Raw genomic sequence first — 23,582 nt, forward strand, 5'->3', positions numbered from 1 at the left:
TTGCTTTTTAGAAATATAAAATTAATTTATTTATTTTTACTTTAAAATCACTTATTTAAAATATCTCTGTTATTTCATTAAAAAAATATTAATTATTTTAAATTATTTATATTATTTAATTTTTAAAATTTTAATTATATATATTATTTAATTTATATAATTTTAAATATTTATACTATTTAGCTATTATGATCAAAATCAAAATAATTGTGATTAATGATTTCTTTACTCAAAGAATTAGAAATTTTAATTTTATAAAATATAAAAATAATATTTGAAAATAAAAATAAAAATAAAAATAAATTAATAAATTTTAAAAAATTCAGAGTCTGAGAGTAATCTCCTTAAAATCTTCCAAGGATAATGAAATTGATAAATAGTTCATTTAACATTGTTTTTGAAATAATTAGTAAAATAGAAAATTATTATTTAGTAAAATTTACTAATTAATTTTTTAATTTTAAAAATATATTAAAATACTTTTGAAATAGATTAGAAAATTTATTAATTAATTTTCCTATTAATTTTAGTTATTAAATAAAAAAAATCTAAAATGCTGTGGATTTGAAAGATTAATTAATTTAATTTTTATAAAATTAAAAAATTAATTAATAAATTTTATTTATATTGTAAAAATTAAATAGTAGAGCATCTAATATTTAAAATTAAAAAATAATTAATTAATAATTTTTTTTAATATTTTAAAGATATTTTAATAAATTTTTTAAATTAATGTACTAATCGAAGAGTTCCATTAAATACGGGAACTAAATAGTTATTTTTTATTAAACAATTTTTAAAAATAATATTTAAAAGATATTAAAAATTGTTTTTAATATAATCTAGAATAATTTATTTTTTAAAAAACAAATTTCCTCAACGGCCTTTAAAATAATTTTAAAAAAAAATTGTAACCCAACATCAATGCGAAATAGGCTGGAAGCCTGCGTTCCTCTGTCTGGCTTCACCGTCACCTCCTCCTCTATATAAACTGTATCCTTCTTGATTTGAAATATGCTCTCATTTCCAGACGCCATTTTCCCTCACATTTTCTCTTGTTTCAAACCATCAATTTACTGTTTATTTCTCTTTCTCCTCTTTAGTTCTAATTGTTACCCAATATCCTCTGCTTGGCTCACGAAAATCCCACGATAATCAATTTTCTATCTCTATTTATACGTATTTGGCGCTGTGCCCATTTTGTCTTTGATTCTTGATGCTATGGCTACACTAATTTTCCTCAGCAATTCCACCATGAAGCCGTCTTGTAGATTCCTCATAACTCGAAGGACTCCGGGTATTTTCGGGTCTGCAAAATACCACCATACTTTAACCGGCGATATATCAAGGAATCAAATCAGTTTTGACCATAACAAACAGTTTTCAGAATACCCTTCTGGATTTTTCGGGTTTCGAAGCATAATCAATAGTACCCAGAAATTTTTTTGTATACCAATTGCCAATTTTGGCCCACCCAGGCTTGTATCAGGATCTTCTTGTGGTGAGCGTACAAGAAGAAGAACAAGCAGGGGCGTTTCCGTTGTTGCCAGTGTTGCATCCGAAGTGAAAGAATATTCAACTTCCGTTGAGACCAGGGTGAATGATAAGAATTTTGAGAGAATTTATGTGCACAATGGAATTGGCGTAAAGCCGTTGGTAGTTGAGAAGATTGACAAAGATGAGAATGTTTTAGGAGAGGCAGCGTCTAGGATAGGAGTCGTTGTTCCTGATGAAGGTGAAAAGGTAAATACTGAGAATTTGGAAGGTGTTAAGGGAGTTGAGATTGGGAATTCTTGGAGGGAAGAGTCGGAAATTGAAAAAGAGGCGTGGAAGTTGTTGAATGATGCGATTGTTACGTACTGTGGGAGTCCTGTAGGGACGGTGGCTGCAAATGATCAAGGTGATAAGCAGCCATTGAATTATGATCAGGTGTTTATCCGTGATTTTGTGCCCTCAGCTCTTGCCTTCTTGCTTAGAGGAGAAGGAGAGATCGTGAGGAATTTCCTGCTCCACACCTTGCAATTGCAGGTGATGTTTCAAATCCTCTTGTATTTTCATTTAATCCTTACTTGTATAATATGTTATATGTTGGGTAGTGTTTAGCTTTAGCCTGATATCTATGTAACTAATTATTGGTAAGGACACCATTGGATTTATATTATCCTCTAACACATTATCAAATACAGAGATACTCCATCATGAGCCATTCATTTCAGTTTCCGGAACAAGTTTTGTTTTGGCAACTTTTGTATATTTTTTGAAGCTATAACATCGATTATGTGATTATTCATATACTTGATTTGGTTCTTTTATGCATTAATTTGTTTGGGAGGTTATCCAATTTTTGTGGGTACAATTTTCATAGTTGTGAACCTCTTAAGAGGAGATATTTTATTGTAAACTTTACAGTTGAAAATCATGTCATACAGCTATAGATGGTGTCCAAGAGGTTGAGCATGATATTTGCATCGTTGAGTCGCATTTTCTTTAAATTGTCCATATATTTTATGTTTTGCCTAGTCATGGCCATTGACCCAATACTTGCTTTATGTAGTTATACATTAATATCTGGTATTCTACAACTGAAAATGTGCTTTTCTTTAATCTTAGAGTTGGGAGAAAACAGTGGATTGCTATAGTCCAGGACAGGGGTTGATGCCTGCTAGTTTTAAAGTCAGAACTGTGCCTCTTGATGGCAATAAATCTGAAGAAGTTTTAGATCCAGATTTTGGTGAATCAGCTATTGGCCGTGTTGCCCCCGTGGATTCTGGTTTGTTATTCCATCCCTCATAGTCATGATAATATGTAAATTTTGTAGGAGTAGTTCTTCTGATAAGGATGTTTACTTTATGCTTTTATTAGATGATTTTTACTTTATGCTGTTAAGTGTGGTTCTGCACAAACACAAAGTTTTAAAGTAAAGCAAGTAAAAAAGGGTAAAAAATGGCAATTGTTCTTTCTGTTGTTCTCATCGTGAAGTTGCATCTGAATTTGCATTTTTTTTTCAAATTTTTTGGTAGGTTTGTGGTGGATTATTTTATTGAGGGCATACGGGAAAATTACCGGTGACAACACATTGCAAGAAAGGGTGGATGTTCAGATAGGCATAAAATTGATTTTAAACTTGTGCTTGACTGATGGGTTTGATATGTTTCCTTCTCTGTTGGTCACTGATGGATCTTGCATGATAGATCGACGGATGGGTATTCATGGTCATCCCCTTGAGATCCAAGTAAGTCATGAGTTGCTTTCTATTTGTTATTATCTGTAAAATTCTAGTGGCCTGGAGATTTTGTCTATTTGGAAACGTTATAGATCTGTTCTAAAATCCTGGTTTCCGTTTTGTGTTTTTTGGGTGATATGAGTCTGTTGTATGATCTTTATTTTAATTTTGTGCTTGATCACATTTTGACATCTCAGTCCAACCCTTTGCATGTCCACTCACATATGGTTCATCTTATTGCAAGTCTTTTTTTGTAGGCCTTATTTTACTCTGCTTTGCGTTGCTCTCGTGAGATGCTGACGGTAAATGATGGTTCCAAGAATTTGGTGAGGACCATCAACAACAGACTCAGTGCACTGTCATTCCATATTAGAGAATATTATTGGGTTGACATCAAGAAGATCAATGAGATTTACCGGTATAAAACAGAAGAGTATTCCATGGATGCCACTAACAAGTTCAATATATATCCTGAACAAATACCTTCTTGGCTCATGGATTGGATACCAGAGGAAGGTGGGTATCTTATTGGGAATCTACAGCCAGCACACATGGATTTTAGGTTTTTCACTCTCGGAAATCTTTGGTCTGTTATTTCATCTTTGGGTACCCCAAAACAAAATAAAGCTATTCTAAATTTGATTGAAGCCAAATGGGATGATCTTGTTGGACGTATGCCCCTTAAAATATGTTACCCTGCTCTGGAGGATGAGGATTGGCGTATAATCACTGGAAGTGACCCAAAGAATACGTGAGTTACTTTTCCTGGAACTTTACTTCACTAACCATGTGCCAATGTGGTTTTGTGGTTTTAATAAATTCTTATGTTCCTGTAATTGGTGGATGTTTGCAGCCCTTGGTCATATCATAATGGTGGATCTTGGCCAACACTTCTTTGGCAGGTTAGCTTAATTTTGAACACTCCCAAGATCACCGATTATAGAAAGCCCTATAATCTATCAAACATATCAACTTGTGCCCATTTTCCATCATATTCTTTCTTCACTTTCTATTGCATTAGCATGTGTTGATAAATGTCCAACCATTGTTGGATTTGGGCCTTTATTATAAGAGGTGATGTCACTTGATACTCAACACACCTCCTGCTGGTTTTGGGGATCTGATTGAGGTGCCATTTTGTTGTTTCTTGATCCTAAAGACAAATGAGTTGTTGCTGTTGAAAAAACTGCATGAGAATTGTTTTTTTCTAAGAAGATGCAGCTTACATGTGGTTTTTCCCATAAAATGTTCCCTAGTCTACTGCCTCATAAATTTTCCTTCTATGTATTTGTTTCAGTTCACTTTGGCATGCATCAAGATGGGCAGATTAGAACTAGCACAGAAGGCAGTTGCTTTGGCTGAAGAAAGACTTGCAGTTGATCACTGGCCCGAGTATTACGACACACGTACAGGAAAGTTTATCGGAAAACAATCTCGACTATATCAAACATGGACAATTGCTGGGTTCCTGACATCAAAAGTTCTCTTAGAAAACCCCCAGATGGCATCAATGTTATTATGGGAGGAGGACTATGAGCTTCTTGAAATCTGTGTTTGTGCACTTAGCAAGACTGGTCGGAAGAAGTGCTCTCGAGGTGCTGCTAAGACGCAAATTCTCGTGTAGGATAACAGCCGTTCATCAAAAGCAGAATCTTTTATAACTGTACAGCTTCAAGTTTAGGAGAGGATCATAAAGAGTCTGATAAAAGAGGAATTTTGAACCTCTGCATAGATTGCTAACATACCTCCCAGTTGATTAGTCTTGGAATTTTGAAGGACTAGAATTGAGGGACGGCCACAAATTTGTATTGTGGTTCCTCACATTGCCACTCTGTAAATTACTAAATTCTTTATAAATTTCATTTATAATATCCCATTTTTTATACATATAATTGTGTTTCTTTTTCTTGGTACATTCCAAAATTTGATAAATTAGATTCTCTTATATTTCTCTTATTTTAAAATTATTTTACATTTTAAGTATTTACTTTCAGTTCATACTAAATGAATTACTAGTCAATTGGTTAAAATTTTCAAGCTTATTAAAGCAGCAGCAAGCAAGCTTTAATCTATAAGATGTACACTGCGTCTCAATGCAGTGACAATTGCCTCACTTCAATTCATCAACAGCTCTAACTTAAATTACCTCATATTTCAGCTTATGAAACATACCATGCTACAAAAATTTGAAATGATAAACAATGTACAGAAGCACTTTTGAGAATGCCATCACCACACATACTAGATATGAGTTCAAAGAGGGCATTACCATTCATTTCCACCCATTAAAGCCCAATGGTCTTAAACCATCTGTAACGGGCCCAAACCACTTCCTTCATGTCGAACTCTAAAAAGGGCTCAATTAGAGAAGCACGCATCCTGTTCGATGAAATGTCCGACAGACACGTGGTTGCTTGGACGGCCGTGTAGAAGGTTACGCATCTTGCAGTGGGCATGCCTATGCGTGGGGTATGTTCTATAATATGGTAAGGAATGAAATGAACCCAAATACTTCTGTAAAGGTTTGCAAAGGCATGAAAACTCTTGCTTGTGGGGCTCTGATTCATGGGTTTGCTATCCAACATGGCATACAAGGGTTTATTTACGTGGATAATGCACTGAAGGTACGCTACTTGCTGCTCTAACATGAGGATTAAATATTAGCTCTTTGGCAGTCTTTAAGTTTATGCATACATTGATCAATCTGAACTGATAAATTTCTAATTGGAGGTACCTCACCTTAGCTCCATCATATACCTCTACCATTTGGGGAAATGGAGAGAAAAGAAAGGAAAAGAAAGGAAAAGAAAAGAAAATTCTCAAATTTCTTTTGTTTGGATATGAATTAAGGAGAAAAAATGAAAAGTAAAGAGAGAAAAAGAGTGGAAATTGCATTTCTCAATTAGCTACAAATATCCCAAAATATTTCTCTTCAAATTGCTAGAAAGTGAAGGGAGATAGATATAAAACACTTAAATCTATTGATTCTTTTAAGAGAGAAATTTAATTTCTTCTCTAAATTACTTATCTATCCAAACACAATGAAGTAAGTTAAATTTCCTTTCTTTTCTTTTTTTTTTTCCTCTTGATTTATTGTCTTTAATTTCTTTCCAATTCTTTTGCATAATTAAGGGTCCAAACATAGGATTACACTATTTAGAAGTAGATAGAGTAAATTAAGATTTTATAAAATCTGATTTGATGAGTTAGGGTTTTTCATGAATTTTAGATTTTCAAAAAAAAAAAAAAAAGTCAACCCATGGGTTGAAATTGAAAATTTTTCTTTCAAAACCCTTATTTTATAAAATCTCACTCCGTTCCAAACACATATCCAAACTTAATGATTTTCTCGTAAAAAAATTCTTCCTCGTATCGTTGAGCCGTATTCATGTCATTTGTGAAGAAAGTGATCTGTCAGTGCAAGTTTTGTGATAATGGATTTAAAGACCTGAAGCACATGGCTTAATCTTCACAAATTTTTCAATCCCTTGGTGGGGAAGCAAACTTCATTATTAATGTTGTGGACAGTTAAGGGAATTAATTACTTGCAGTTGTAGGGCTGTTAGTGAAGTAGTTGCCCATAAAAGCTTGTTGAAAATGGGCACAAGAAAGTCGATGGACACAAAACCGAAGAGACATTAAAAAATTTTGTATCTGCATAAATCATTCTTAAGCTCACTCTTTCATTCTAGAGATGCTTGGAAATATTCTTAATACAGGGGGAGAAAGAAACAGAGATTACAAAATTGGGAGTTGTAAGAAATCTGCCGTATTTTTTAGGGATATAAACAAACAGAAAGCTTAGTTCGTTAAAATTTTAAAAATATAAACAAACAGAAAGCTTGAAAAAATTTTAACGAACTTGCAAAAATTACAAATTCTACATCTATTTAAATGGACCCTTAATTTAATTTCTTACTTTTTCATTCATGTTTAAAGAGAACTTGCAAAATCATCACTTCAAGATAATTTTTGCACTTCCCAAAATTACAAATTTTCAACTTGAACACCACAAATAGTTTCTGTAAAATCATTGAATATTGAAACCATTGTTTAAATTTTTAAACTCATTTTATTTCCAGTAAACAACTTAGGGATAGCAAGACACAAGGGATAAAGACTTCTTAGTACTCAAACTTGTAAACTGAACTACTCACGCATCCTGCACTTCCACAGCTGCATTCACTTCCTTCACTTCCTTGTTTTCTTCCTTGACATCCTTAGTTTCTTCAACCTCGAAAGCTGAACAAGGGAAAGTTCTGTATAGACCAGTAGGTGTCTGGAAAGTGATCTTGCCAGTTGGTGGGTCATCCAGATAGATATCACATAGTGACACCCAGATCAATAGCTCCTTGGTCTTTACCCCAGTTAGCTTCTTGATCTTGCCGGGTTCCACCATAGCTGTGACCTCAGTTGCATAGGTAACAAGTTTCCCAATCTTCTCAAACTTGTGAGTTATGCTCTTCTTCTGTTTGAGCCACACGAATCCCGTCTCCCTCACAATCCCACATTCTATAATGTCATGCAAGGGCAAGAGACCATTGGGCAGGCCTACTTCCTTGAGCAATAGCTTTGTTTTCTCTTGGCAGATTTCATCTCCATGGTAGACCTCAGCTTTGGCCTTTATCTCTTCATTGACAAGAGACATTTTCTTTCAACTTGGTTTTGGTTGCTGCTTCTAAATGACCTTAACTTGGTAGAGAAGAAGGATGCTGTGGTGGAGGAAATATATAGCATATATATACTAGTCTAGGTTTCTATTTGCCCTTTAACTTTCTACAAATTGCTAAACAAACCACATGGGACTGAAGGTGAGTCTAAAAACACACGTCTCCCTAGAAAAGTTAGAGGCTGAGACAAACGGTTCATATGGGCAAAAACTAGAGAAGGGTTGTAATTTAGGTGAACAAGAGGGGTAGCAGACACTTGGAATTTGTGAGGACAGTTGAAAATTTAAGGCAAAATTGAAGGGACATAGGAGGTTGGAGGTAGTTGCCAATAAGTGTAGGCCACATGTAATGAAGATGAGGTGACACGTATGTGGAAGTTGAAGCCAAGGGATGGTAATGATATAGTTCATTCATGTAGCATGGGCAGACCCACCTAACTATTGAAAGAGAAAGTAATCAATGATCGTGAACCAGACTCCAGGGACTTAATTTCCGCATCACACATGTTGTTTTATTAATTGTAAAAAGAGACTTGGTGCTTTATATATATTTATAATATATATAAAAAAAAATAGAAAAAATGAAAAATAATAGAATTACCTGAAATACTTCTAATAGTTTGGGAAAATTATTTTTATAATTTTTTATACAATTAATAAAAAAAATTAGATGAAAAAATATTTAACTTGACAGAATAAAAATAAATGAATTAAACTATTGAATTTTTTTTTAAAAAAAAAGTGGATTTATTTTTAATTGAATATTAAATGATACATCAAAATATATAATGATATTAGAAAGGAAATCCTTGTTAACAGTGTAAAATCATAAAACTTTTTTTTTATAAATTAAATCACAATACTTTATTTGAAAAATTAACAAAATATATTTTTTAAAACTTTTCATTATAAAAAAAGCATATTTTCAATTAAACTAAAAGATTAACGATTGAGATTAACTGTATCATAGAATTTAAATAGTAATTTTTTTAACAAACATTACTTTTTAAAATAGTTTCAAAAACCACAAAAAATATGTAAAATGTTTTATAAATTACATTATTTTAATAAAAAACCTTCTTTGTTTTACCTCTTTTCATATAAACTAGTATTTTATTTATGTGTATTGTATTTTTTTATACTTGTTATTTATAATAAATAATAAAATTAGCAGAATAAATTATACCCAAATAAAATTAAGAACAAAAATATATTAATTAATATTAAACATATATTTAAATGAATAAAATGTTTATTATACCAATATAATTATAAAAATTATAATAGTATAATTATATAAAATATACACTTAATTAATATTAAATACTTAAAATTCGTTTATATTACATGATAGTCTACAATGTAGAAGAATGCGTTAAGCAGCAATTAATAGTCACAATATAAATTTCAATTTTTTTTAAAGAATTTTTTAAAATATATCAATGGAAACAATTTATATTAAAAAAACAATCCAATGAAATTTCATTTTAATTATTTTATTAATTCAAAACGTCATCAAATCTATAAAATTAATTAAAACGTCACAAATGCTTTTGAGTTTTAATATCATTAATTTTTTAAAACATAAAAGTTATAAATAAAAGTGAATTTTTTAATTTTGTAGTTCGTTTTTTAGAATAAATAGTTTTAAAACATGAAACATCCTTTTTTATAAAAAAATGATTTTATCATTAAGTTATTTTCTTAGAAATTTTTATTTTAAATTAAATAGTATTTAAGCATAAGTAAGATCAAGAACTTTAAATTTACAAATATTCTAAAACTAATTTAAATAATACAATATATAATTGTAAATAATATAGATAATAAAGAACATTTTTGGTAATCACATTATTTTTTTTCAATTTTATATATATTATAGATTATATATATATATAGATATAATTATTTTCTTAAAATAAATTATTTAAAACACGAAAATTATAAATAAATTAAAGTGAAGTTTTTTTAAAATGTGAAAAATGATTTTTTATAAAAAAATGATTTTTAGTATTTAGTTATTTTCTTAGAAAATTTTATCTTAAAATAATAAAAAAATTAATCAAAGAGTATTTAAGTATGAGTAAGATTAAAAACTCTAAATTTACAAAAAAAAAACTCTAAAATTAATTTAAATTATAAAATATATAATTTTGACTAGTATAGATAAAATTAATTCATCAAAACTATTTAATTTATTATAATAAAATTAATAAAAAAAGCTTATGTATTGATAATACTTGTTAAATTAAGATAATGTAAATAATTTATAGATAATTGGAATGATTTATATAAAATAGGTTCACATTTTCTTGTAGAATAAAAAATATGTGAAAAGTTATAGGATTGTTTACTAATCATAGTTTGGCTCAATTATATTGGTAAATAATTTTTAAATATTAGTTTAAATAATGTATATTGAAAAGAAATAATAACAAAATTATACGGAAAATTCTTTTTATCATCGATGTACAATTAAATTTAAATTGAAATTGATAAAATTAACAATTAAATCTAAAATTAAAATATAATTAATTTAACAAATATTACAGTAGAATTAATTTTAGGGAGAATTAATATCATATTTTTATAATTTTATTTAATTAATTAAAATATCTTTATATTTTATAAATTAAATTTAAAAAGTTTCTGATAATTGTCGGATTTCAAGTAATTAAGTTGAGACCGGGTCCTAGAGAAAGTACAGACCCAAAATTTAGTAGACCTTACTGAGCAGTCCGACCCACCATCGTGCTATCTAGCCCAAGACTCAACAGACCGAACTAATCCAAGCTTGAATCCATCACAAGAGAGCTCAACTCAATGTGACACAACAAGAGGTAGGAGAGCAGACCGAGCTACCTTACATTCTATCAATACGCGCGTCGAGAGAATTAAATGACCGCCAAACTGAAATAGATAGCTGTTACGTTCGTATGTACGGACTGTGTGACAAGGAGAGGTATCACTATAGCAGAGTGACGATTATACATCACTAGAGAAAAAAAAAAAAAAAAAGAATAAGGAGAGATACGTAATCATTCCTAACTTATACACCGTAAACTCTATTTTCTGAATGGATCTCAAAACATCAGTTTCTAGTTTCAAATAATTTATTTCTGATACGAAGGTAGCTTTCAATTTGGATTGTTTTTTAGATTAGAAAATATCCTAAAATTGACTAATGCCAATTTATTAGGTTAGTTGGAATTCTGCCAGTTGAGAGTTGAAATTAATGGCAGCCAGCTGAATTAAATTGATGAACTAATTGTAAAATGTTGTATAAAGGATAACATACCAATTATGAATATGGCCCAATCTTGATGTCTCATTGCCTCTATTTCTTTCTAGAAAGTTCGCAGTGTGAGCCTCTGCCTGTTTCCTCTAGATCGGGTGAATTCTCGGTGATCTGGATTCGATATCTCTTTCTCCATTCTTCTCTCAACTTCTTAACAAAATTGAAAAAAAAAAAATCCTTAAAAAATTTAAATCTATTTAGCATTAATGATAAAACAATGAACATAATGTAAATTTAATATCACATGAGAACGTGTTTAACAATTATTATATAAACATATTAATATTTATATAAATTTAATTCAAAGCTCACACGGGTGGGTGGTTGTTAGTTGGAAAGATCTTGAAGCCCATTTACTTCCTTCTTCGTACTTTCTTCATTTTTTTTAAAGGATCATTTACTTCTATTTATTTTACTATTGAAAACCACATCTACTCAACAGCCACCTTTACAAATTATAGGTACAAATTAAGTAAACCTCCATCTCAAGTTTTGTTTGGTTAACAGATTAACTATAATTCTCATACAATACATAATAAACCAGGCGTTTGGTCTGAAATTTGTGATTTTCTAAGTGACAATAATGCTCAATATATGATTCAATTAGTTGTCTTCATTCGGAGGCAATTATGAAAGCTTTCAATGATGAAGAAGTCTCAGCAAGCCTGCCGGAAGAGGTTTTACCAATTCCCCTGCTGCCCTGTGTTATCAAATTGAATTTTGATTTCGTAGTAACAAGGTTACTTCTAAGGCCGCCACAGCTGTGGTAGCTCGCAACTGTCAGGGCAGGATGGTGGATTGAAGTTGTAAATTGTGGGTTTCATGTAGGACCTTTCGGCTTTGGAGAGTCTTACCTGTAGAGAGAGTGTCAACTTCACCATACTTACCGTGTTTGACAAAAAGAAAAAAAAAAATCATCTTGGAAGGGGAATTGGAGCTAATGTTTAATGCATGCAAAGGTCGTCTTCTACAACCTGATACTGGACATTAAATGCTTAGCTTCAGCCTTCAATCAGCTCCTTTGCTCGACAGTTCGTCGGACTCACAATACCGCTGCTCACTCTCTCGCTCAAAAGTTTCTACCCTAAATATCCTTCAGAATTAATGTTCATGCTCAAAAGTCTCAACCCTCCAGTTCACAAGGTTGAAATCTGAATCATCCGCACGCCAAAATCTCTTAACTCTACTTCTGTTGCGAGATTCAACACGCAACACAATCTCAATACACAAAAAATGGAGACGGTGAAAATATCACGTGCATCTCCCTCAGTATACCTCAACTTATTTCTTTACACTTAATTGATTAACTTAACAGTGATTAAGCAAAATAAAATTGGTTTAGTTAGTTTACAAGCAAAATGATAAATTTTTTTCCCCAATAACATCAAAGAAAACGTTGCAGAAAACCTCTAATCTGATCAATATAAGGATGTCGAGTAGGAATTATGTGACCACAGTCATGCTCAATAAGAACCGAGGAATCCTCTACAAAGAAGGAAGCTAGGTCTCTGCTGGCTTGATTTGCAATCTGCCTGTCCTTGCCCAAACCACCGCCAAATATATGAAGTGAGGGACAGTTGATTGATCCTGGCTTGATGTCTGCACGTTGAATAGCAAATCCAGAGCACAAGATTGCAAATTTGAAATTTATTTCACCCTTCAGTCTACCTTCTAGTGCACAAACAGAAGCAGCCATCGCTGCTCCCTGTGAAAATCCTAGGAGCCCATCAAAAGGCCCTTCCTGAGAGAATATAGTCCTCAAGTATGCTACTGATACATCAAAACCCTCAGTTTGCTGCTGATACTGGAGGGGATCAAATGGACCATCTGCCACTTTCCAGTCAGTTTCACTCCTTCCTGAGGAATCAGGTGCTATCAACCATGCAAACTTCCTCTTGCAATTATCTTTTGGGGGGAGAATTTCTTGTAATGGAAATAATGATGCATTATCATGCTGTGGTATTGTTATGCAAGGTTGGTAAATGAATGGCAATTCATGGGGTCCATCAATAAAGACAAGCTCAGCAATGTTTTTAAGTTTCTTGGCTAAAGAAGCAGTCCTTCCTTTAAAACCAGAGGCATTCTGACGAAAGCCATGCAAGCATAGGATTCTCAATTTTCTGGGCGGATCAGCACCTGTTTTATTACAAGAACACGGAGGACACTGAGAGCATGAAGAACGTGAGAAGAAAACTAGATGTAAATATGGATACAAGGTATAGAGAAGTTCACAATTGCAGGGAGAATTCACACTAATTCTAGTTAAATATTGGCAAAATGTGCAAAAATGACCCCAGTGATATAGATACAGACCTTACCATGTCCCTGATGCAGCTGAGACAAGAATACAGTATCTGAGGAAATGCATGCGAGTTCACTATCTGGCATCGTTTCCTCAGGCTTACTATTTTCAGTTGATTGAACTAAGCCAGCAACCTTCTCATGTTTCTGACATAGCTCACAAACATAGGCAGTTTCATTCATCTGCAAATCCAGAATACTAAATTTATGAACAAGAAACAGAAAATCCAGAATCCAACAAGTGGAACCGAAGCTGAATAGAGGCAAATCATTTACATATATAAAGCACATATGTATGATGAAAGTTCAGGAATTTTAAGATTTTCAAATTAATTCACCTCAGAAAATGGAAGCTACTGTATTATTTTTACATCTTCTGATAATTAATTTTTAACATTAAAAATGACAGGATAGGAAGTATAATACATACTTGGCAACTATCACAGACCAAAACAAGCATTCTACAATAAGAGCATCTGCAACGTGTAGAATAGTCATCAAAGGGTATGCCACACAGAAGGCAGGCACCCAAAATATTTGCATCTGAACTCCCAACAGAAATACTGCACCAACAATATAAAGAGATAGGGATTTAGGACATAAACATATAGTGACACCAGATTTAACTACTAGACAATACTGAGAGACTGAGTAATCATACCGGTGATCAAACACAAAATTCTTTCCTTTGAAAAAGCCACCATCAGGGAATTGTTCCAAATATCTCTGTATTCCACCAAATAACTGCAACAACACCCACATTACCAAATAGATTATTATTACCACCACCAAAAAATGATCTTACTTCCTCAAAGCCATATTACAAAGACTAATGGCATACTAAATTCCACCTAGTCTAAGAAGCTTACTTGAAATACATTTTCAAATCCAACACCTTTTGACCTAATATAGGCTGATGCCATCTCACACCTGATTCCTCCAGTGCAGTACCTACAGCACCGCACAAGAAAAAGAGGTTGGGGGGTTGGGGGGTGAGAAATGAATATCAAAATGGAGCCACACATGCATAAAATCAAGACGTAAATTCAAATTTCAATTATCAAGTAAGAACTTACATGAGCACACGTTTGCCTCGCAATTTGTCCGAATTATCATCTATCCAGGAGGGTAAATCACTATACTGCCTAATTCCTGGATCCAAGGTTTCCACTGTTGGCATATGGAATTTCCCAATTCTCGTCTCATATAAATTCCTTGCATCTAACACGACAAGTCCTCCATTGGCAGTCGAACCCTCTTTCTCTACACATTGCTCTGATTAACGTGAAAAGAATCAGCAAACACAGTTAACAATTTCCAAATATTTTCCTTCTACAAGGAAGCATAGCACAACACTAAACAATGTGATTATGATACTACACACAGAGAGAACCCCAAATAGCCTAAAAAAGAAAAGAGCAATTAGAAAAGCAAAAACACTACATACGAGCACTCTGAAGAACAGAATGGAACTCATGCGCAGAAAGATGATTTCCAGCGTTTGAAACATCTGGTGCTTTTAACAGAGGATGAGAGCTAAAAGTAACCAATTCCTGCAAACAAAAAGAGAATTACAATCAGAAACTTAAAAAAATGAACTAGTTGAACAATTTTAATTTAAAGCACATACAAAACCTTGACGATCCGAATGGATAGTGAAGTGAAACCGCACTCGCGAGCAACCTTGTCGTTCAAAGGATAATGTGCAGACGCGAGCTTGAAGTCTGTCCCTTCAAATAAACTAATCGATTTCACAGCTGCTATATGCTTCTCAAGCGACGAAAGTGTACCACCAACCTAGAACAGGAAAAAATTTACGATGAGGTTTGAGAAAGAGGTGAGTGAATATGGCTAGGGTTAGAGTAAATACGGTGACATTGACACCGTGGGAAGACAGGCGGACGCGGCCGAGGAGAAAGAGAGAGCTGCAATTGGACTGGTAAAAAGAAAGGAGGGAATGTAGATCCGGAACTGTAGTGTATTTGTAATAAAGAAGAACGCCGTATTGATCTTTGTCTTGGTCTTGCTTCTTGTTGTCTGCCATTGTTAACGACTTGAGATTTCCGAGCAAACTCTGTGCAGTGCTGGAACTCTCTAACTTCACAAAGCCCTAATATGTTTATCCCTCACCTTTGTTGGGGTTTCATTTCAAGCTGCTGCCAATACCACTTATGTCCTCATATAAACTACCAGTCGTTTAACTGATGTGCTATCAAAAATTTTGGAAAATTTTAATTCAATTTTTTTTTTGTACTTTTTTTATTTTATGTGAAAGAATTTAATTTTTTATAATTTAAAATATTTAATTTTAATAAAATTAAAATCTTATATCATTTTTAAAATATTGACATTACACGTTTAATATTTGTTATAATACTGTAAATTGTTTATATATAATTATAATTATCTACTAAGTTTATAGTCACTTTTTATTTTTTTAATATTATTTAATATTTAAATTTATTATTTTAATAATTTTATACTATAAATTTAACTTTTATTATTTATATATAATTTAAATTTTAAACTTTTGTTAATAATAAATTAATTTAAATAATAAAATTATTATCTATTTAAAAGTTAATTTCAATTATAAAATTACCATCCATTTATAAATTTAAATATATATAAATTTTAAATTTTATTAACTATCAATTAATTTAAATGATAAAATTATTATTTACTTAAATTTTAATTATATTTATAATTAATTAAATAAATATAAATTACATAATATATAAAAATTTTAAATGTTAATTTTTATTAAATTTATTAAATTATTTTTAATATAATAAGTAATTTAATTTTACTAAATTTAAAATTAATAATATTAAAAATTAAATTCACTTGTATAATATATAAATATTTTTTACGAATTGCTATAAATATTAAATTAATTAATTTTATAATGATTAAATATCATATATTATAAAATAAAATATATAAAACTTAAATAATTGCAGCTACATTAATATTATATTATTTTTAATTTATTTATAAAAAATATGAAGAAAAATTAAATAAAAATTAAAATTGTTATTTTTTCAGTTCAATTACTGTTAGGTCTTTGTAATAGGTCAAAAAAATTAAAAATTAAATTTTAAAAATATTAAAAATTGAATCAAATGGATAATTAAAATATAATTAAATTAAACTAAATTGATAAAAATTAATTCGATTCAGTTTGATTATATCAAAATTGAAATTTATAAATCTAACGTATTTAAATTTGAACGAATAATTGAGTTGGATATGAGAGGGGAGGAAATAGATTGACTAATTAAGTTAAATATGGGTGGGGAGGAAATAAGTTAGGATTTGAGCAGTTAATTGGGTTGGACAATAGTTAATATAATACCCGGCTAGACTCCGATATCGGGATTCCTACCGTCCGGTGGAAACTCGGATGTCGGAGACCTCTAGAAGGGTAAGAACCATGTTTTTATAAAATGTTTTAATGTGTTTTATGTTTTAAGCATGAAAGAAAATGAGTTTTTGCATGAAAGAAAATGAGTTTTTGCATGAAAATAGCATTTGAGGAAAATTCAAGTTCGGCCGCCGAACATGCATGCGTTGCGGGTGTGCTTTATGCCCCCGAAAGCATAAGTGAGGGAAGTCCAGGTTCGGCCGCCGAACCTCATGTTCGGCCGCCGAACATGGTATGCATGCGAAGGCACATTCGGCCCCCGAACGTGGTCTGGCCAGCCACTATAAAAGGGTCCCTTAGCCGAAAACGGGCGAGCTTTTCCCCATTTTCGGCCAAGGTGAGCTCTCCGCCGTCCCTCACCCATCTTTGATGTTCTTCCTCTAAATCTTTCAAGATTTTCACTTGTTTTAATTTGGTCTTGAAGATTTAAGCTTTTGAGCAAAGTTTTGGAGCTTGGAGGTTCAAGAACCCAATCTCTCCCAACTCCGAGTTTTTGGTCGTGTCTCTCGATCTTCAAGAGGTAAGAGCCGATCTTAAGCTCATTGCATGTTTTAAGTAAGTTTTATGCAAGATCTATGGGTTAGAATGCATGTTTAGGTTATGGTTATGTTTATGGGTATAAATGTATGTTCATGAACAATGTGAATGCTTGATGTGTTGTAGATGGGGTTTATGATGGTTTGAGACCCCTAGGGACATGTATGCTTGTGTTGGTGTGTTGTAGAATAGGTTTAATGCATGTTTGATAAGTTTGGAGGCGAAATGTGCAAAGGGAGCCAAGTTTCTGCCCTTTGGCAGAAACCAGGTTCGGCAGCCGAAGGACTTTCGGCCGCCGAACATGGCTGGGGAAGCAGCCTTTCGGCTGCCGAAGCATGCCCCCGAAAGGAGACTTTCGTCTCTGTCGGGCAGTTTCGGCCGCCGAAGGTGCCGCCGAACCTGCCTGACTTTCGGCTCTGGAAGGACTTTCGGTCGCCAAACCTGCCGCCGAAAGTGCCCTGTCCAGGCCTCCTTTGCATGATTTTGTATGGTTGTCTCATGATGTTTTAGGGGGTTCTTGGGGAGTAGTTTATAGTTATGTTCAGGTGTGTTTGGTCCCTCATTTGAGTCCACCTGTGTAGGTTCGGACCCGAGGAACCGAGGACCCCAGCAGTGAGTTCAGCTGCTTCGGTGTTGTCAGAGTCAGCCAGAGGTGAGTGGAACTAAACTTAATCTTTTAAATTAAATGTTTTATCATGTTTCATGCATCATGATTATGCAATAGGATGATTGCATTAGTGTTCACGAATATGCCGCATTGCATCGATTGTTATTGATGTGGGTGAATGTTGGATGACCCAATTAGTCCATGACAGGAAGACCAGGACCCATTCTACGGCCTGGCACAGAGTAAGGAAAGACCAGGACCCCATTCTACGGCCTGGCACGGTAATGGGACTCGAAGACCAGGAGCCCAGAGGAGGCCCTGGGATAATGGTAAGTAATGTATGTATGACAGGAAGACCAGGACCCCATGCTACGGCCTGGCACAGAGTTAGCTTGGACTAATTGGTGACAAGTTCACCCAACCCTTATGTGAATTGTCTGTGTTATGATGCATTTCATAAAGCATAGTGTTAATATGCTTTTTATAGTCCTACTCACTGGGCTTTTAGCTCATCCCTCTCCCTTTTACTCCCAGGCTTGCAAGTACAGGATAGAGCAGGAGTCCGGATAGAGTAATGAAGTTTTGATTATGTAATAGTTAGTGTGGACATGATGAATGATTATGATGTAATGTAACAGTATAGTTTAGTTATGTAATGAGATGATGTTTATGGATGATAGAGGTGTGCTTGACCATAGATTGTTGTTATCCCTTTTAATACATGATCTTAGAGATTTTTATGATGTACATGTAAACCAACTCAGCATATGTTATGTCACCCATTTGGGGGCACTGATGAGATCCCACAGAGGGATCAATGTTATGTTAATGTTTATGCAGGTTGAGTTTGGTTGATGTATATGAAAGGAAAAGTTTTAATTTTTATGTATGCTGTTGATCATGTATGGGATTATACAGGTTTACAGGTTATATGTCAGGCTTGCTACGGGTCCCGGCAGCCTTAAGCCGATCTGGATCCTAGTGCCGGTAGCGGTCCGATTTTCGGGTCGTTACAGAATGGTATCAGAGCCCTAGGTTCATATGGTCGGACCTAGAGTGTCGGGCTCATAGATGTTATAGAAGGTCAAGCACAATAGGAAAGATCATGTCCACTAGGATAGGATGTGGAGTCCTGTCTTACATGATGATGTGAAATGCCATGATTATATGCATGTGCATTAATGATATGTAATGTGTGATGCGGGTTCATGTGTGCCCACATGAACCATGTGATGCTAATGTTTGTGTTATGTGTACTGTTTTTCAGAAAACAGGATGAGAGGAACTCGTCGATCTGCACGATTGACTGGAGTGCCACCTGAGGATGAGGGCATGAGCGCCCGTCCTCCAGCATTGCCTAGGGCAATGTCTAGTAGGTCTAGCAGAGATACAGCAGTAAGAGACCCTAGAAGGTCTTTGGATCTGGGTAGGAGCAGATCAATTAGAGGAACAGTTCAGGGAGGAGCGTCAGAGGACATGGGGGATGATATGGACGTAGAGCAGAGAAGGGATGGCAGTCTGGGAGTTAGCATGTCAGAGGAAGGTATGGGAGAATCCCAAGGAGGCACTCAGGCCTCGGGATTTGTTCAGCCACCCCACTACCCACATTTCTCACAACATCCCGGGTATTCGATGGGAGGTACATCGGATTACCCTAGCTTCACCCCTTATCCCACACAGATGCCATACCCACCATACTACCCACCATACTCACAGTACCCAATGTATCCACCTCCACCCTACTATCCAAATCCAGCAAACCCTACCTCAGAAAATGTTGCACCACCTCCACCACCTACAGAACCAGCAGCCCTAGTTGCTCAGCCATCTAGACCTAGCTCAGCCAGTGGGAGCAAGGTTAAGATGACTGACTACATGAAGTTGGGTGCTCCCCAGTATGAAAAAGGGGATGACCCATTTGTATATCTTGAAAGGGTTAAAGTGATCACAGAGGAGATTGGGGCTGATGACAGTAGAGCCATTCAAATGGCCGGGTTCACGCTTAAGTGCAAGAAGGCACGAGAGTGGTTCAAGAATTATGTGAACCCGAGAGTGGACAGCATGTCTTGGGAAGAGTTCGCGAACGAGTTTGCAGGATGGGCTTTTCCCGATAGCTCAAGGGAGCTGAAGATGATAGAGTTTGAACAGTTGAGGCAGACAGATGAAATGAGTATAGAGGAGTACACCGACAGATTTTTGGAGCTGTTGCCTTTTGCTGGACAGAGTCTGGATACAGATTCAAAGAGGTCAAGGAGGTATGTCATGAAATTCCATTCCAGGTATTCCTCCTTAATCCAGTCCGTGGACAGGGAGAGCTTCCATGCCATAGTAGATATGGCCAGGAAGATAGAGGCCAGTGCCATCGTTCAGGGAACAGTTAAGCAGACAGTGGCACAGTCTTCTGGTTCTAAAACTCCGGGTGGGGGAAGGTTAGATCCCTCTACCCTGAGTGCAGCAGCTTCAGGCAGTAAGAGATGGGGTAAGCCTAAGGGTAAGAAGAACAAGTTCTGGAACAAAGTTAAGTCTAGTCTGGGATTTGGAAGTGGCTCAAGCTCTGGTGCGGATAATATAGTTTGTGCGAAGTGTGGTAGGCCACACAGGGGAGTATGTCGGTTTGGGATGAACGCCTGTTTCAGATGTGGTCAGGAGGGGCATATGGCTCGAGATTGTCCAAGAGCAGTCCCGATGGCTCAGTCCCAGCAAACAGCTTCAGGCAGTGTAGCGCAGCCAGCAGCTCCAGCCATGACTCAGGCCAGTGGCAGAGGCAGAGGGAGAGGGGCAGCCTCTTCTTCAGCGGGTTTCAGAGGTGAAGGTCCATCAGTTCCAGCACGGATCTTCACGATGACTCAGCAGGAGGCAGATGCATCTAACACCGTGGTGGCAGGTAACTTAATCATTGGTTATTCAGATGTGTATGCCTTGATGGACCCTGGTGCATCTCATTCTTTTATTGCTCCGAGAGCCGTGGGGAGGTTAGGTCTGATGACTTCTGGGTTAGAGTGTCCTTTCTGGGTCAGTGGACCCAAGTGTGATCCGTCAGTGGCAAAGTCAGTCTGCCAGTGTAGTCCTGTGTTTGTTGAGGGAAGATGCTTGTCCGCCGACCTAGTGGTTCTAGATTTGACAGATTTTGACATCATTCTAGGGATGGACTGGTTATCTACCCATGGTGCTACCTTGGACTGCAGGGACAAGGTAGTCAAGTTCAGAGGTCAGGATGGGTCTGAGGTCGTCTTCAGAGGAGACAGGAGGGGTACACTTAGAGGTCTGATATCAGCTCTTCAGGCTCGTAGGTTGCTTAGGAAGGGATGTCAGGGGTATTTGGCTCATGTGAGAGAGCTTAGTAGTCAGGTCAGAGAGCCCGCCTCGGTGCCAGTGGTTAGAGAGTTCTTAGATGTGTTTCCAGACGAGCTGCCAGGTTTACCACCTGCTAGGGAGATAGAGTTCGAGATAGAATTGATGCCTGGAACCCGACCGATCTCTATCCCTCCCTACAGGATGGCGCCAGCAGAATTGAAAGAGTTGAAGGAGCAGTTATAGGAACTGGTAGACAAGGGCTTCATCCGACCGAGTACCTCACCCTGGGGTGCTCCAGTTTTGTTTGTGAGAAAGAAGGATGGATCCCTTAGACTTTGTATCGACTACAGGCAGTTGAACAAAGTCACTACCAAGAACAAGTACCCATTGCCAAGGATCGACGATCTATTCGACCAGCTAGCAGGAGCGGGTTGTTTCTCCAAAATAGATCTGAGGTCCGGGTACCATCAGTTGAGAATCAGGGAAGAGGACGTGTCAAAGACAGCTTTCAGGACCAGATATGGGCATTTTGAGTTCCTTGTAATGTCGTTCGGGTTAACCAACGCCCCTGCAGCATTCATGGATCTCATGAACAGAGTGTTTAGCCAGTACCTGGATCACTTTGTTATCGTCTTCATAGATGATATCCTAGTGTATTCCAGGAATGCAGAGGAGCATGCCCATCATCTGAGGTTGGTTCTACAGACCTTGAGGGAACATGGCTTGTATGCCAAGTTCTCCAAGTGTGAGTTCTGGCTGAGGAGCATTTCATTCTTGGGGCATGTGGTGTCAGAAAATGGTATAGAGGTAGACCCCAAGAAGGTAGAAGCTGTGGCTAACTGGCCTAGACCCACTTCAGTGACAGAGATTAGAAGTTTCTTGGATTTGGCAGGTTCCTACAGGAGGTTCGTTCAGGACTTCTCGAAAATAGCAGCTCCTCTGACCAGACTAACCAGGAAGAATCAGAAGTTTCTGTGGACCGACCAGTGCGAAGAGAGTTTTGAAGAGCTTAAGAAGAGGTTGACTTCAGCACCAGTTTTAGCTCTGCCATCTAGTGATGAGGACTTCACAGTCTTTTGTGATGCGTCCCGTGTGGGACTGGGTTGTGTGCTAATGCAGAATGAGAGGGTGATTGCTTATGCTTCGAGGCAGCTAAAGAAGCATGAGTTGAATTACCCCACACACAACCTTGAGATGGCAGCAGTAATCTTTGCACTCAAGATGTGGAGGCATTACCTTTACGGTGTTAAATGTGAGATCTTCACAGATCATAAAAGCCTGCAGTACATCCTGAGTCAAAGAGATTTGAATTTGAGACAAAGAAGATGGGTAGAGCTGCTGAGTGACTATGATTGCAAGATCCAGTACCATCCGGGTAAGGCGAATGTTGTGGCAGACGCTCTAAGCCGGAAGTCACTAGGCAGTCTCTCCCACATCACGGCAGAGAGGAGACCAGTGGTGAAAGAGTTTTACAAGCTCATTGATGAAGGTCTACTGTTGGAGTTGTCTGGTACAAGTGCCTTGGTTGCTCAGATGAAAGTGACACCCGTGTTTCTGGAGCAGGTGGCTCAGAAACAGCATGAGGACCCAGAGTTAGTAAAGATTGCCAGGACTGTTCAGTCAGGCAAGGACAGTGAGTTCCGATTCGACAGTAAGGGGATCCTCCGCTATGGGAGTCGTTTATGTGTACCAGATGACATAGGGCTAAAAGGAGACATTATGAGAGAGGCTCATAATGCAAGATACAGCATTCACCCCGGGGCCACCAAGATGTATCAGGATCTGAAAAAGGTTTATTGGTGGCCAGCTATGAAGAGAGAAGTGGCACAGTTTGTGTCAGTCTGCGAAGTATGTCAGAGGGTGAAGCTGGAACATCAGAAGCCGGCTGGAATGCTTAACCCGCTACCTATTCCAGAATGGAAATGGGAGAATATAGCTATGGACTTCGTAGTGGGGTTACCGGCGACGTCCAACAGATTGGACTCCATATGGGTGATTGTGGACAGACTCACCAAATCTGCTCACTTCATCCCTGTTAGGAGTGGCTATTCTGTGGACAAGTTGGCGCAGGTGTATGTTGATGAGATAGTCAGACTGCATGGGGTTCCTGTTTCTATAGTGTCAGATAGAGGACCCTAGTTCACCTCCAGGTTTTGGCGGAGTCTGCAGGATGCCATGGGTACCAGGTTGGATTTCAGTACTGCCTTCCATCCACAGACAGACGGA

At 36.0% G+C, this 23,582-nt stretch overlaps 3 protein-coding genes across 4 annotated transcripts; 1 reads left to right on the forward strand and 2 right to left on the reverse strand.

Annotated features, from left to right (window-relative positions):
* Nucleotides 1–936: 936 nt before the first annotated feature.
* LOC110620836 (alkaline/neutral invertase A, mitochondrial) lies at nt 937–5,110 on the forward strand. Of its 2 annotated transcripts, XM_021764751.2 has the most exons (6): nt 939–2,028; nt 2,611–2,770; nt 3,021–3,232; nt 3,481–3,974; nt 4,077–4,125; nt 4,521–5,110. In XM_021764751.2, exons 1-6 carry the CDS (start codon nt 1,222–1,224, stop codon nt 4,845–4,847), a joined length of 2,049 nt encoding a protein of 682 aa, XP_021620443.1. In that variant the 5' UTR covers nt 939–1,221; the 3' UTR covers nt 4,848–5,110. The 2 variants fall into 2 exon arrangements, with proteins under 2 accessions (XP_021620444.1, XP_021620443.1); XM_021764752.2 differs by lacking the exon at nt 4,077–4,125 and having other exon boundaries at nt 937–2,028; nt 4,521–4,879.
* Nucleotides 5,111–7,125: 2,015 nt separating this feature from the next.
* Nucleotides 7,126–7,966, reverse strand: LOC110620271. Its single transcript, XM_021763942.2, has one exon. It carries the CDS (start codon nt 7,869–7,871, stop codon nt 7,377–7,379), a length of 495 nt encoding a protein of 164 aa, XP_021619634.1. The 5' UTR covers nt 7,872–7,966; the 3' UTR covers nt 7,126–7,376.
* A 4,447-nt stretch (nt 7,967–12,413) lies between these two features.
* On the reverse strand, nt 12,414–15,641 carry LOC110620044 (rhodanese-like domain-containing protein 6). Its single transcript, XM_021763605.2, has 9 exons — nt 15,362–15,641; nt 15,127–15,288; nt 14,939–15,044; nt 14,568–14,766; nt 14,361–14,442; nt 14,153–14,235; nt 13,922–14,054; nt 13,509–13,674; nt 12,414–13,326 (listed from the first exon to the last, which is right to left on the reverse strand). The coding sequence occupies exons 1-9, from the start codon at nt 15,533–15,535 to the stop codon at nt 12,575–12,577; spliced, it is 1,857 nt and encodes a 618-aa protein (XP_021619297.1). The 5' UTR covers nt 15,536–15,641; the 3' UTR covers nt 12,414–12,574.
* Between the last annotated feature and the right edge of the window lie 7,941 nt (nt 15,642–23,582).

Source organism: Manihot esculenta, chromosome 8 (assembly GCF_001659605.2).
Source record: "Manihot esculenta cultivar AM560-2 chromosome 8, M.esculenta_v8, whole genome shotgun sequence".
Classification (NCBI taxonomy): domain Eukaryota; kingdom Viridiplantae; phylum Streptophyta; class Magnoliopsida; order Malpighiales; family Euphorbiaceae; genus Manihot; species Manihot esculenta.

Bases quoted from the DNA above. Each gene is read 5' to 3' on its own strand.
- LOC110620836 (XM_021764751.2), top strand. From the start codon at position 1,222: ATGGCTACACTAATTTTCCTCAGCAATTCCACCATGAAGCCGTCTTGT. The intron at 2,771-3,020 runs GTTTGTTATTCC...ATTTTTTGGTAG, and splicing joins TGTTGCCCCCGTGGATTCTG to GTTTGTGGTGGATTATTTTA. The intron at 3,233-3,480 runs GTAAGTCATGAG...CTTTTTTTGTAG, and splicing joins GTCATCCCCTTGAGATCCAA to GCCTTATTTTACTCTGCTTT.
- LOC110620271 (XM_021763942.2), bottom strand. From the start codon at position 7,871: ATGTCTCTTGTCAATGAAGAGATAAAGGCCAAAGCTGAGGTCTACCAT.
- LOC110620044 (XM_021763605.2), bottom strand. From the start codon at position 15,535: ATGGCAGACAACAAGAAGCAAGACCAAGACAAAGATCAATACGGCGTT. The intron at 15,289-15,361 runs GTATTTACTCTA...TTCCTGTTCTAG, and splicing joins CCCACGGTGTCAATGTCACC to GTTGGTGGTACACTTTCGTC. The intron at 14,055-14,152 runs GTATGATTACTC...TTGTTGGTGCAG, and splicing joins AATTTTGTGTTTGATCACCG to TATTTCTGTTGGGAGTTCAG.